The sequence below is a fragment of the Bombus vancouverensis genome, chromosome 6, assembly GCF_051014615.1.
Source record: "Bombus vancouverensis nearcticus chromosome 6, iyBomVanc1_principal, whole genome shotgun sequence".
NCBI lineage: Eukaryota > Metazoa > Arthropoda > Insecta > Hymenoptera > Apidae > Bombus > Bombus vancouverensis.
Window position 1 is genome coordinate 14,001,443 of NC_134916.1, and position 15,013 is coordinate 14,016,455.

At 42.2% G+C, this 15,013-nt stretch overlaps 1 protein-coding gene across 10 annotated transcripts in view; it reads left to right on the forward strand.

Moving 5' to 3' along the window:
- Positions 1 to 15,013, forward strand: part of LOC117157590 (uncharacterized) — a 208,875-nt gene that overhangs the window by 29,691 nt on the left and 164,171 nt on the right. For 3 of the 10 annotated variants that reach the window (XM_033335751.2, XM_033335755.2, XM_033335759.2), the window contains exon 1: positions 13,905 to 13,944. The exons of the other annotated variants lie outside the window; for them this stretch is intronic. In XM_033335751.2, the coding sequence (XP_033191642.1) occupies positions 13,920 to 13,944 (25 nt within the window). In that variant the 5' untranslated portion in view covers positions 13,905 to 13,919. Of the gene's footprint in view, positions 1 to 13,904; positions 13,945 to 15,013 lie in introns of those variants that run through there. 10 annotated transcript variants of the gene reach the window in all.

The window sequence follows — 15,013 nt, forward strand, 5'->3', positions numbered from 1 at the left end:
ACGCCTTCATCTGCCTTCAATATCTCTTTCGATCTCCATCTTTTGGTTCAACACTTTCCAACACAAGTCGACTTGCCTGTATGTTATGGCAAAGTCTGCCATTTCGAAAACCTATTTATCACTTATGAAATTACAATATTTCGGCGACAAGTTGTCGCTTGTGTAGGCGTCGAAGTGCGTTTCGCGGCTAATTTTTTCAGCAGCGTCAGTCGCTCGTTGAAAGGAATGTAGTCGGTGGGTCAGGTTCTGGAAAGCCCAGACGCGAAAATAGCCAACACGCGGCGAATCGCGCGTTGCTTTTCACCGACTCTCTACACTCTACGTCGTCTTCGAGGTTCGCCATCGTTGCCAACCGAGAACCGCTCTGATTCGAGAGCAATTTCGCGCAATTCGCCGCGTTGTGCTGCAACAAAGTGCACCCACAAGAAATTCACTTGTTTATCTTAACCAACAATTCGAAGTCATCGGTTAAGCTTACGTAAATAGTATAATGAGACTGTTTTAGCTGTTACTTGCGCCCTGGTTTATCCAACGAACGAACAACCCTAGTGCGATCAATTAAGCATTCTTACATAAGACGATTAATATCGATTATCCCCGATTTGAGCCGATAATTGCACGATAAAACGATCGGTGATACTTAAATATCTAATAATATGAAAATTATGGAGAATATCTAGCGTGCGTCGATATTGAATATAATCTCGTGTAAATCTCCCAGAAGCTGGATATAATAATAATAATTGGCTCGATATAATAACAATCTTGAACTGATATTTATTGATCGATCCTATATCGATCCGATAGCTGCAACTGGCTTAATCCTTCAATTTCTATACTTTGTATTTACTCTGTAATTTAAGCAAATTGATATCTTGTGCTGTTTATAGATTATTATCTACTGCGCTGGCTATTTGAATATTTATTTCAATATTCAAAGTACTGTTAGTCGGACTACAAGGTCTGTTTATTTTTAACTTATTATAATTAAAATGTTGATGCATATACAGATTTTTATGATTACGAGCAGCGGAACAGTACTTAAATCGAGATTTGTTTTATTTTCTGAATGTTGTAACAAATAACTTACTATAAATACTTTGTGCATTTACGTATAATATATATGTTTTGTGGATTTTCTCGTACCATATCATAATCTGATTTATAATAATTGTAGGATCGAGCTAGACTGCTATTGGCTCGAAATAAAAGATAAAAAGCCTCAGGAACATGAGATAAATCACGGACAAACGATCGTGATTCGAAACACAGGAGCTTAACGTGACACCGGGTAGCGGGATCGGAAAAACGATTGAACCGGTAGCTGGTTTGTAACGCGACGTAACCGTAATGACGATTTACGAACGATAATTACCTTGTCAAACGACTTCGAAGCGCACGCATTCTCCTCGTGATCAACACGCGAACTCTTATTGTTCGTCACGGTATTCTCTCCGTAGATAGAGCCGCGTCGTTTCGTTGCTTTGTTTTCTCTTTTCTCCCGGTCAAGCATGGCGAGGGAAGTATTTTTAAGAGGGACGATCGGAACAGAACAAGAGCAGATCGGTCCCGCGTTCCTCGACGCGACTAGCCGGAGATATTAGCAGCGCGTTGCGCTCGCGACCCCGCCTGCTTCGATATATTACGCCCGGTAACACGCGTTGCCATCTGCAAATGCGCGCTTACACTCTTTATCCGCAAGTTCCGCGTGTTTTCGTGCTTGACAACTGGCTCGTACCGGCAAATGAGATATCGTGGAAACAGAGTGCGTGCGAACGCCGATGCAGCTCGACTTTGTTGTAGTTTACGTTCCACGTTCGAAATTATGCACGCGCCAGGTATATTTAGTCCCGGTGAACGATCCTCTCGGAATTTTGTTAGATAGCCGTCGTTCGACATCGCGAGACTTTCCACTGACAGAATCAAGCTACCGATCGTCTGTATCGTATCCTGATTCCTCGCTATTTATTCTCAGTTTTGTTTCTATTATACCGTTCGAGATCGCTGGCATAAATGGTTCTATTGCATTAACAGAATGTGATCGGAATTTGAACAGAAGCGAAGGAGTTCTACACGTGTATATGAATATTATCGTCGGTAATAATATCGTCACAGCGTTGTATGTACTGGGATGGAATTTTATCCACGATATTATAGACTTCGTTCGATGATAGCTCCCAAGAGTTAAAATAATCAGTAGAAAACACTATACAAAAACAAGATGTCTATATAAAAATGAAAGTGACGGAGTTCTAGCGACTTCGAGGAACTTCACCTTTCCATGGTAGATTTTTTTTCGAACCGCCATGGAAATAAATAGAACCACGAGCCCCGTAATCGACGCCGGAGCTCTTAACTCGATTAGCCGCCCTTCGTCGGTTTTTCTTCCTTTCCATTACTTATTCCTAGAATTTCTATGCAAACACTTTAGAGAAGCCTGCTTGTATCCAACCACGTATACACACTTTTCATTTATTTTTTCTTCTTCGATCATTTTGTATATACATATCGTAAGAATTCATTCACTTACATACTATTCTCATACGATTGCTTTCCACGCATCTGGTTCTTTTTTTAGTCTGTGCCAACGCGAAGTTTTCGTTGGAAATATCGGTGAACGGCCAGTGGAGTCCTAACGGGAGAGTACGAGGAGCAAACGAACACCGTCCTTTTTTTCTTTTCTTTTTTCTTTTTATCGAAGATATCGACGCAGCACGAAGTCGAAGAAAGGGACACGCGTTCGAGGATTTTGGCATGGGGATAATTACGCCCGGGTCCAGCAGGTGCAATAAATTACCTCGGGCCACGTCCGCGTACCCGTGGAATTCACCGGGACGCCGCGTCTTCTGCTTTATTTATTTTCACCGGACCAGGCCTCCTGGTCCACCGTAAACCCGTAATTTGCTCGTTTAATCCAGCCGTGCCACTATTCGTGTACTCGGCCCAAGTAGAAGCAACCTCGTGCTCAGCTTTTCGCGCACCCTTCTGACTTCGTTTAGAGCTCTGTGCGCCGCCTTTTGTTTCCTGGACGAAATTACCGGTCTATTACTCCTTCTTCTACAATTGCAGCTTCTTCTCTAGGCGCGAGTCGTTTACGATTCTGCATAATACACGTGGATGCATCGACATCGACGATATTCAACTTGTAAATCGTGAAAGGGAAGTCAATTTTTTGATTTCGTACAATTTATCAACTTCGCAAACACGTGTATCTACGTTTTCCGAAAATAAGTGATAGATGCAGGAAATTTTGTGAACGATCGAGTAAAAAATCATTTTTTATTTAATAGGGTGTAAAATACAAATTTAATTTTGTAATCACCGAGAAGGATAGTTATGATTATTGAATTTTTAAATTATTTACCGCGTTTTATTGTTTAATTTTTATTTATTTGTCAGGTTGTGTAGTCCTTAGTTTCTTTATTTCTTTATTTTTCGTAAGTAGAAACAGTATATGCATAAAAGAGAAGTGAATACGCAGGTACACAGAAATTATATTATAATAAAAGTCATAAGTACAACAGTGCACGACACGAGAAGCCACGTCTCCTTTGATACTGACAGCATTACACGGAACGAAGGTGTTTCGAGTAGGTACAAGATAAAACGTACAAAATATGTAAATGCAATTCCGGACACTCAAGGATGTACGTTGGCTGACGTGTTGAAAGAGGTTCGCATTGTTCGAGACGTGTCGCAATCTTGTTCCACGCAAGTATTTCGATGTTATCAATCGAATGATACCAACCTGCGCTACCATCACGAGCAGGAAGCATTGCTTCAAACAAGATCGTATCACGAAATCGATGTTCCCTCCTTGTCGTCCAATTCGAAATTTGCATCAATGGCACTTGCTATAAGCTGAGAAAATGGTTACGAAATCGAGAATACTGCACGGAGTTGGAAAGGGGAAAGAGAAATGCGTTTTGCTCGCTTCCCTAACGAAGCGATGCAATTTACAGATAATAATTCAAATTAGTTTCCAAAGTTCATAAAATACCCTGTATAACATCTTTATGAAAAGTCGTGGATCAGTCATTTTCACTATCCTGGTAATTCTAGCGTTAATTCTCACTACTCTGCACGTTCCACTCGTTAGTAGTAGATGTAGGATAGTTTAACAATTCCTGGCTGAACTATTTGCCATTGAATTATTTTGTAATTAATAGATGCGATCCTTTTGTTTTATAAAATGCACGCGAGATTTACGTGGATCCAATCTACAGCAAATATTGACCACTTAGACCCATAGTCTTTTTCTTAACCTTGCTCCAGTTCTGTACAGTACATTTTATAGATGCGACACGACCTCCAGATGCGGTTAAAGGGTACGAATAATGTAAAAATGATGCGAGTCGCCTTCGTAACTTGTGTAATCGATAACCGGGGGAATGGAAAGTAATGATACACGGTAGGACAGGGTGTGTGGATCGGCTATATAAAAGGACTCGGAAAGGACGCTGGTGCATTCACCTCGTCTTGCGCCTGTCCAGGGCAGTCAGTCCGTTGCGTTCGCCTGCTTTTATGGTGTTTCGCATCTCCAGATGTCCTTATGGTATCTAGCACTGCTCGTCTCTAGTTTTTATCCTATCCTCCTTTCCTCCCTTTCGATATTTATGTCTGCAAGGCTATTTTATTCGCGGTATCATCGCCATTTTCTTTCTGAAGCATCCCGATTCGATAGCAAACACGCAAAACAAGAGGGAACACCTTACGACCTCGACTCCTTCTCAGACTGCATTCTTGGACCGTCTTTTATCGGGGAACCAGCGTTGCTTCGCGTCGCTTTAAATTAAAGTCTCGCATAGGTGCTTCCGCGAGTTAGTCAGGCGAAATGATTAGATTTCGATGGCACGTCGAATGTAAGAGTAGTAGGGACAAGGGAAAAGAGAAACCGATAGCATTTTTAAGGTCAAGCGAACAGCCTGCGTTATCTCGTCGGTGGTCGTGGGACAAGGATCAAGGCGAAATTCACATAAATCGAGTCTTCCTCGTATCCGTGGTGGAGGTGGTGGTCGTCTCTGATTCGCTGAGAAAGATCCGTCTCGAAACCGCGAGGCTGAACCCATAAATCGATCGATCGACGCGGTAGCAACGTGTTCCGAGGTCTCAGGGGTGTACTTACCAGAACTCTTCACACATACGTACCGTTTAGCTCTGAAAGCAAGACCCGGCCGAGGTTAATATTAACTCTGCACGCCTGATTGTTCACACCTCCTGTCTGTAATTTCTCTTATATCGGATTCCTCTCCGGAGACGTTTATAGCGCGTGTGTATATGTTATTGATAGAACGTTGTCGATAGAAATTACCGATTCGTCAATCGGTAATAAATGTCACGTACGGTCAAAGGGACGATTCGCAGAAGGTTCTCGATGGTAAGGAAGAAAATCGTTTTTCTAGGCTACGCCACGAGGATCTTATTGACGTCAGAAAAATGGCGTCAGCCATGACGTTAAAAGTATAAACCAGGGAGGATAAAGCGCACGAGGCGAAACCTCAAGGTCTTCGTGACGGGCCGCATGGCAGCCGACCAACCCCAACACCATCTTTTGGTTTCCCATACGAACCTGGCTGCGTTCTGCCGTAGAAACGGAGGAAACCAACCACCCACCGATGTGTCTATCGACCACAGACGCCATTTGCCGGCGCCGTGCTCCGTCGCGACACCAAGTTCACTGCGCTCCCCCTTTCGACTGCCAGCCGGACTGTGTGTGTTTCCACGCACGAGCCGCGACACGACCTCCACGCCTGGGTTCATTCTCGAGAAAATCATATATCCGTCCGTTTTCCTTCTGGTTTTCTAACGAATTTCTTTTTCTTCTGGCTCGTTGAAACCATCGCTGCGGCATGTGGTGTTGTAAGAGGCTCGATGCCTCCGATTGGCCCGTCACAACCATCGTTCGAGGTAATGCTTCCTTTTTGCACGTCGCTAATTTTTCGATACTTCTTTCCGTTCGGCGAATCGCATCGTCCGAGACGGGCTTTTCACGCCAGTGCTTTTTTTCGGTTTCCACGCTCTCTTTTTTCTGTCCAGCTACTTTTATTCCGGTCGTTGCCATCGCAACGAAAACGTGGCCACCGAGTCGATATAAAACGATCGTTGTGATATTTGACTTTTTTGGTTCTCGATAAGATTTCGAATGAGAATCTTCTTCGCACGTTGCTTTCTGATTCATTTCGTTTCGCCAGTTTCGTATCGTCGGAGAAGCTTTACACAAACGCTTCGGCTTTTATGCTGTTCTACACTTGTGATGCTATTATTACTCCGCTCGGTCAAAGTCGCGAATCTAGGATAGGTTCTAGGAAAGTCTATGCAGACTGTTGGTCGATGAACTACTTACTTTAGATTATACCGCAGGACATAACCTGTGCTGCGGATGGGACTGTTAATGGAATTCGGTAGGACCTCGAGAATGATTCGGGAACGAGACCTTAGTGAGAATTAGCTGCGTTTTATCGCATTTGCGGCAGACGAAGCCGTACAGTCAACGCCAGAAAACGTTTAGTTAATCGCGTCGTTCGTTCTAATTGCTTGTTCGATCTAATCCCACTTGTGATGCAAAGAACCATGGTGCCTTTGGTACATCTTATTGGCGTTATTTATTCTCTGATTCTTCCAATCTTATTATTTTATTTTATATATTATATTATTTGAGATCCACACGTGGTATAATTTGAATCTAATTTAAATATATTTCACTGCCGAGCTATACTAATGTTAATATCCACGTAGATTCTAGTTTTGTTATTCATGACTTCTCTCTGTACTAAGATTCTACGCGGCTGTGAAATATTCTTCTCATTCCACTTGAAAGACGTAGATGCAAATGTCTTCTGAATAAATAGCTTCTCTCCTTCTCGTGTGATCTTGCTTGTCTGCAACTAACAACTACATCAAAATTTCAAATTCAATGTTACGCTCTTCGATACTCTAGTAATTTTCTTTTTCTGAGCATTGACTTCGAATAATTGATATTCCATTTTTTTCATTATACATAATTTCAACGTTGCTTCTTGTCTGGTGCCGCACAATGTTTTGCGATAGGAGAGTTTTATGCAGTTTCTCAGAGACAGATCGAAGCTCTAGGAAACGAACTCGCATCAGGACAGAACGAAACGATTTCGACGAACGTCGTAAAGCAATGCCACCGGATTTAAATGCGCAGGACATCTGGGACGTCTTTTTGGCTGTGGCTGCGCCGCTTTCTGGTGCCTCGGAAAGAAAAACAACGGCCCAATGGCTGCATAGTCATGGCTCTGAGTCAGCGTTCAACGACTGACGCAGGAACAGTGGCGCGTTGTTGCGCTGCGCGCATCTTCTCGGTCGCAATTCCTCAAAAATTATGTTCTCCGTTATCTCATCCTCGTGTCTATCTTTTTCCAATGTTAATGAACATTTCATAAATAAACATCACGTTGATGTATAACGATGAATAATTCATGTGACACTTTTGTACTTTGTACCTGCGATTAGCGACAAAACAAAAATGAAACTCAGGAGTGTATCGATCGGTTATATCTGCAAATTCGAGGTGACTCACTTTACTCTGTGCTCACAATAATGTGACGCGTGTCATTGAGACATTAAATTGACACACTTCTGAGTATCCGCCAATGGTCAATTACATCGGACGTGGCCGGTTGCATCAGGCGTAATTGGATGAAGACGTACCTTGGAGTCCACGAGTCTCGAGACGCTCGTGTTAAAAGCGTTCTCGAGTTTCTTGCTCCGTTTCTCTGCGAGTTCGAGTCGCACGATGCTTGAAAATACTTCGACAATGACCGTATTCTATTTTTGGTGAGGTAACAGAATTTCTAGAAGATTTATATGGAAATCGTCAAATCGGAAAATTGGAAAGTTGGCACCTAGTCGAAACAGGGCGTGAAATATACGATTATGCGGCATCGACTATACTTCGGTATGTTCGAATTTTCTGGTTTCGATTCGAGTCTGTCTTCGTTTCCATTCCGAACGCGTAGATCGTCCGGAACGGAAGGAAATAAACTACATAGCCCCGAGGACAGAAACACACAGAGTGTAGAGATGGTAGTTGAACGCCGTACCTGAAGAAGCGGAAAGCAGGAGTCACGGTGTAGGAATAAAGACTTTCATTGATTCGCACTGTCATGAATCCTTGCAGTACGGTTTGCGCGGAAGAAAAAGAGTCGCGGTAAAAATAACGACTTCCGTTACGAGGCTGCGAAAGTATTTGGCACGCCAGTGATGTCATGTCCGTCGTCTGAAGGCGCTGCCGCTTTTTCATGTCTAGCATGCTTATTTTTAACCGACTGATGATGGCGCCACTCGTCGACAAACGTGTCTTGGTTAAATACAAATTGTTACTATGTAACGCGCAACATTATTGTTACGTAACGCTACTGCAATTTGCGATAATTTAAAAGAAGGAAAAAAAGAAGAAAAAAGAAACTAATGTTAATTTATTGAGTCACTTGGTGAAGTTCCACGTATTTCGGAAGAACTCTTGTATCCTCTAACTTTCAAAGCAAATTTGTTTTAGCGTTCGCGAATATCCGATTCATCGTTCATAAGCGAACTCCGATATCCATATTTCAACAATCCGCTCTTTCGATTGGAACGAAGTCGACTTATTCGATTTCGGTCGATTCGATTCGTTCCTCGGACATTTCATTCACGAATCGTGACTCGGCTCAGCTACCGTTCTCCGTGCGTTAACTCTGATTTATGGTGAAATCTTTATCAGGTAGATATCGGTGCCCACGTGTTTCAACTATGGCTCTTCGAGAACAGACTTTACAAGGTTTCCATGCAGATATTCCCATGTGTCCGCCTACAGTGCGCTGTTCTGTTCATTGTATGCGTCTCGTCGCGTACACTGCAGACTGTAGACTATAGACGATCGATAGATTTCTACGTTCTACGATCTCGTGCTAAACGGGAGAGTCGCCTATGGGACACCTTGTTATGGCGTTTTAACCCGTACACAGGCAAACAATGTCCTTACCGTTTTTTTTTTTTTAATTATTCTTGACGATTTTGTTCTTGTTTCGTACAAATTATAGTTTTGTATTTTGTATTTAATATTTATCTCATTTGATCTTATTCTTCTCTATAATCTACCTTAATTTGAATCTTCATCCGATCTTCCGGATATTCTAGATACTATGTATTCTTAAATCCTTGCTTTAGTTTAATAATAACGATATTTCACTGACTGAAAAAACAGTACGCAGGACGCAGCGTATTTACGAGTCACAGCTAAGTATATCCATATTTCAAATCTCTCCGGTTTTTCTTCCTCGCGCGCTGTTATTTTCGTCGTTCGTCGGATCCAACCTGCGAACAACCTCTACGTTTCTTCCATTTTGTACTTTCTCCGAAGTGTAGAAAAATTCAGTTTCTCGTCAGTCGCGCCATAAATCATTTTCTCACAAACACAGTTTACAATACACAAACAATTTTGTTTACTTGAGCTCGTGAGAACGAAAGAAAAAATGGAAATGTCGGTAACGCATGACTCACGGAGGAAATGGGACACGACGCGCGATGTTTAAGTTCACGAGACGTTATCTAGCACGAAACGATGCCGAGCAAATCGATCGGACGAGTTCACGAGCGCCACAGTGTCTAGCCCGTGCCCGTTCACGGACACGTAATAACAATTATATCGTGACAACCTAAGAAAGATCGAGGTCACCGGTAGACAGGCTACGATCCTACGAACCGTCGATCGGAATACGATCCGCGTTCGCTCGTGATCGATCGAGAAGATCGTACCCTCCGCTCTAACGTTTACTGCGATTATCGATCGTTGATGATCGTTAATCGACGCGCTATGATCCTCGAAATCCCGACAAACGTGGTCTCCCGATCCTGTAAATCCTAACAGTCCCGTAATTTTGCCATAAACTATTAAACACCGTAATTATTGCCGATCGATGATCGATAGCTGTTTATAGTTACCGACTTTCGATATCTTCCTACTGGTATCTGTCTGTAATCAGATAGAATTTCTAAACGATACATTGCAGTGTACTATGAGTTTGAAAATCAGTAAATATATCTTATTTGCACTTATGGATTTTTTTTCGTAAGTTTTAATTTCTTTATGTAACGTAGAAATATATACGGCGCACGTGCGTGGACGATCGTTATTGCTCCGTTCCGGTGTTCACAAAAGTATTAGCCGACGACCAAACGACAGCTTACACGCGTTTCATTCAGTCGGAACAATTTCTCAAAGTACACGCTCACGCGTTCAAGTATCGAATTGGTTGTCGTTTCGAAAGCCAGGATAACGATACGGTTCGGTGAAACACGATGAAAGAGAGTCAAAAGTTGTACGACTATCTCACCGTGGCGTGTTTCTATGATAAACCAAGTCCGTAAGCTGCTACGTATCAGGCCGGACTAGATACAAGGTCCTGCCTAACGCGTAATTGTGCGGTTAACGGAGAAGTTCCGACCGGTTTGTAATTAGACCGCTAATGAGTAAGGTTACCACCTTAGCTTTTCGATCGCTTCCTTCCTCTCGCGCAATCTATCGCGATCTGTTCGTCGAACCGCCAAGTGATGCAAGACTCGTCTGTCCTGTTTAAATAATCCGTGGAAACGGGACCTAAGTTGGACACGGTATCATAGTTTTCTTCTTGTCAGAATTTGTTTAGTTTCTAGTTCTCATCTTTTGGTTTTCTATTCTCTTTTGAATATTCTTTGTCGAGAGATGAATCTTCGAAGAGAAGATTTCTTTCTTTCTGTAGTAAAAATCGTTTTACAATCGGTTATCGAGGAAACACTTGTCGAGATCCATAAATTTTCTACTTGACTACGTTGCAAACCGGTAGACGCGAAGGCAAGTCGGTCGTTAAATTATACAGACGCAAGAATTTCCGATAGGAAACAACTGAATGCACTCAGCGTGCTGTCCGCTTTGTATAACAGGCCTCGCAAAATGGCAACGAGATTATGGTTAATTAGCTGACCCCGGGAACGGTTGGGTCATTACAGTCACATATGCAGTCACGTTTCTGGCAATAATCGTTAGAAGAAAGAGAGGAAATACCGTGAACACACCGTATCAGATTAAACAGCGTATAATCTTTGCCGTATTTTTATACTTTGTTCTTCTTTTTACATCGTTTTCTTACGTACGTTATGAAACTTGGTTTTAATCGTTCTCCGCTTAATCGACCAGAATCGCGCAATTTACTGCTTAATGTCTGTCTAATTAAAATAGCGATCGTGCTCGACGGTCTATCACGGATATTATTATCGAGAGGGGTTAAAGTTTTAAACGCGTGTGTAGATCTTTGCGCGAACAAAAATCGCGGCAACGTACGAAGCCATCCGTCGCGTCTGTCTGAATATTTTCGAAAGTGAAGCAGGAAAAAGGTCAGTTCGTGGCTGGTTCTAAGAATCGTGTCGCACCGTGGTCGTTGCTCGTGCCTCTGTTTACCGAGAGTCTGCTTTTACAACCGTTAATTACAATCGTTGTACTCGTATTTCGGTCCGTTCCATTTCACGTCCTTCGTCTATCTTTCTCCTAGCTGTGTCGGCCGTTTTGCATCCATTGTGCTGCGAGTAATTGGTCCCCTAACTTGCAACTATTAGGCCTTGCAGGTATTAGAATGCGCTTCATTCTCTCACGATTAGACAACTTGCTTTAGGTTAGGTAATAGTAACGACAGTCGTTGCAACTTAGGCGCTGATCGAGAAACATTTCTTCTTCCCTCGGCGAACGTTTCTCGGTTGTAAATCGAGCTTTTTGCTAGATCGAAACTTTCGATTATTAAGCTGAAAGAAAAGAAACCTTGTTCATAGTTCAGTTGCTATTGAATTAACGTAGCAACTGAAGGATCTAGCGAATTTAACGCTGTGTAGCTGGTTACTGATAAAGCCAAGGGAGCGATAAAGCGTATTCGAAACAGTATTTGTACGAGTCCCGACAACGACGTGGTAATTTACCCAATTCCATTCTTGGACCAATTCCTTGTGCGTGTTGAAACCTTATCACGATATTATTTGTGCTTAATCGCTATCGGAGTTTTGTTACGAGAATTATACGTCGAACGTTTGCCTTCGTTTGCCTTCACGGGCTACTAGAGAAACGTCAGCTACTAAATCTACAACCGGGTCACTTTGCCAACGTAATACCGGAGTTAAGAGATTTAATCATAGAATGGTAAATGGAGCGTCGAGCTGCATCAGGAATTCCATTCTCTCCACTCTCTAACTTCGCTTAAAATTCAAAATTCTGAAGCCCCTATAAGCATCTACTGTCTCGAAACCTTTCATTCAAAACCTTCGACTTCGAAATATCTTACGTATTTACTAATTGAAAGACGATTAAGGCAAAATATATAGCGCATTCAGTTTATTGTGGCAATCAGCAATTATTAGATTCATTCGCAAATAACCTTTCAGCTTTTTATATTGTAGCTATGATTCTTGCAGCGAATATACCCTATGAACGATCGTGTTAAAGTTAAATGCTTTCGTCCCTCGTTGGGAGGTAAACAAAAGCATGATGAATCAAGGGTGTTCGAGGCACGAACAAGTAGAGAAATAGGATAAACGAAGGGAATGCGAATCTTGCGTAGCATGTGGGGTTCTAATTTTACGTACGGATGGGTCGTCTTTCTCGATTCCACCTAACAACGGCCGCTCTAAAAGCAGTCTTTTGGATAGAGGCGTGACTGCGCGCCACGGTTCAAATATGCTCGTAGGTTCGCGTTTTTTCCACCGTAATATTCGTGGCGCTCTGGTCGACGATCGAGTTGCGCCTCCGAAGTGGAGACTTTCGAACTTCGTTACGAAAGTTTCTTTTACTGTCGGTATAGCAGAGCACTGACGCGTCGGTAATCGTTGCGACAGCCGGCAAACATGCTATAGCGACGTTGCATTTTATCGAATGGGCGCCGTTTCTATTCGGGATCATTTATTTCGACGGGGAAAAGGGATCTTTTTGATCGGACCGACTATTCCTCCGTATTACGTGTACGAATATCGTAACCCAGATCCAGTAAGACGATTTAACTTTTAATTTAACGTTTCTAATTTTTAGCATTTAAATTTTCTAGCAAATTGGACCATAAAGTATAACCATAAGCGCGTGCAATGTAAATAGAAGACTTTGACATAGCAACCGCTGAATCGTAGATTCTTTTAAAGAAAGAAAATACTTTTATATCTAATCGCTTTGTCGCGTCAATTTACAAAGAATGCAGCATCATTTTTATCGAGATTAATTTAATTACGAAAACATGTAATGACAGCCAGGGAAAGACTAAATTGCGAGATACGATATCAATTAAACGTTTTAATGACTGCAAAGAGTAGTATAATCCCAATGAGATCACCGTTACGATAGTCGGGTAATTACCTCATTGTTGCGATTTGAGGGGGGCAAGCGCATGTCGGACGATTCGAGTTGCGTGTTTCTCCCCTCGAAAAGGCTAATTGCACCCCTGCGGTCATCGGACCACGACACCTTAAACATAGCGGTTTTTCCAGCCGGTTTACGATTGACAAGTGTCCACGAATGATTCAATTAAATTTCTCCCTAGGGGAGGACGCAGTCGATCGATCCGCCGTTCCATTACAAACAAACACGTCGGACATTCTCTTCCTTTTTCGTTACGTCCCGCTGGCTCCGTTACGATTGGCAAACATCGAAAAGAAACAGCGCGTAGAATCGTTTCTTGCGTTTGTTACTTTTCCAATTTTCATCGAGATTAGAACCGTTCGTCGAGGCGGTTGTTGAATTTCAAAAACCCCCACTGTGTTTTAACCGGTCTAAAAATAGTCCGTTAGCCATGTAGATCGACTTTTACAATTCGTTTTCTTTTCTGTTTGTTACAGGTGAGTCCATTGTTGTATCGAATTTAACGATTCCTGCGTGATCGATGGTTAAACGATGGATCCAGACTTTCACTGTAATGGGGTATGCATTCAGACGTTCAGGTAAAACCCCGGCGTAAATTCTAAACGCACGTTTTCTTTGGACATTAAGCAAACAACTTAATCGAACAACGTGCAGCTACGCGTGTTATTATCATGGCTGGTGGAAAAAGTAAAAGGGACTGGCGTTGTACGATCGCGCTTTCACCAGGATTCTGATATTTAGAGACGCGTTGGCGCGAGGATACGTACGGTGAAAATAGCCGCTGCGGTATCGGGCGGCCGTTTGACATTTATGCGTTTCGTCCTAATAAGCGTAACGCAATAAATACTCGACGGGATGAAACCCACCAGTGGAAACAAATTGCAATACGCGCGCGCGACTTCTTCTTCATCTTCTTCGTGCCTGCTGGCAGCAGCCGTAGCAGCCGTGCAGAAAGTTATTACGAAAATGACCCGTAACCGTGAAATAATGGTCGTGTCTTTTGTAACGCGAAATCACGAATGTGATTCCTTGTTTCCTACACGTGTACGATCCATGGATTTCGTCTAGGAGAGCGATGGCCGGGAATGAGCGAAATGATTAACTGTCAGAGATAGATATAATTTTTCCTCGTTTCCATTGGATATATCATGGACGATAATCGTTAGGTCTATTTCTTTTTATCTCGTCAATGTTCGAGTATACGATCGTGGAAAGCGATCTCGCGCTGTTTTATCTATTTAATTATTTATTTCTCCATTTAAAATATCACGGGCAACAGCAACTAGATCTTTTACGTTCTTTTTTTTTTCTTTTTTTTTTTGTTCTATGTATGTTGAAGAAAACGTGGAAAGCGGTATCCATATCCATTTTATTTATTTATCTATCTCATTTTAAAATACCACGAGAAACGATCGTTACATCTATTACATTTTTTCTACCTCATAATGTTTGAGAATAAATGAGATGATCTCTTTTAATACGAAATATTACGGGTAATAATCATTAATAGATTTTTCCTGCTCTAACGATATAAGAAAATACGTGGAAAGCGGTATTCACCCCGTTTCGATGCGTTGCGCCGAGTTTTCTCTGCGTTAATTGGTGTCAGTAACGAAATTCCTATAACGCGAAACTTTTCCTTTTAAT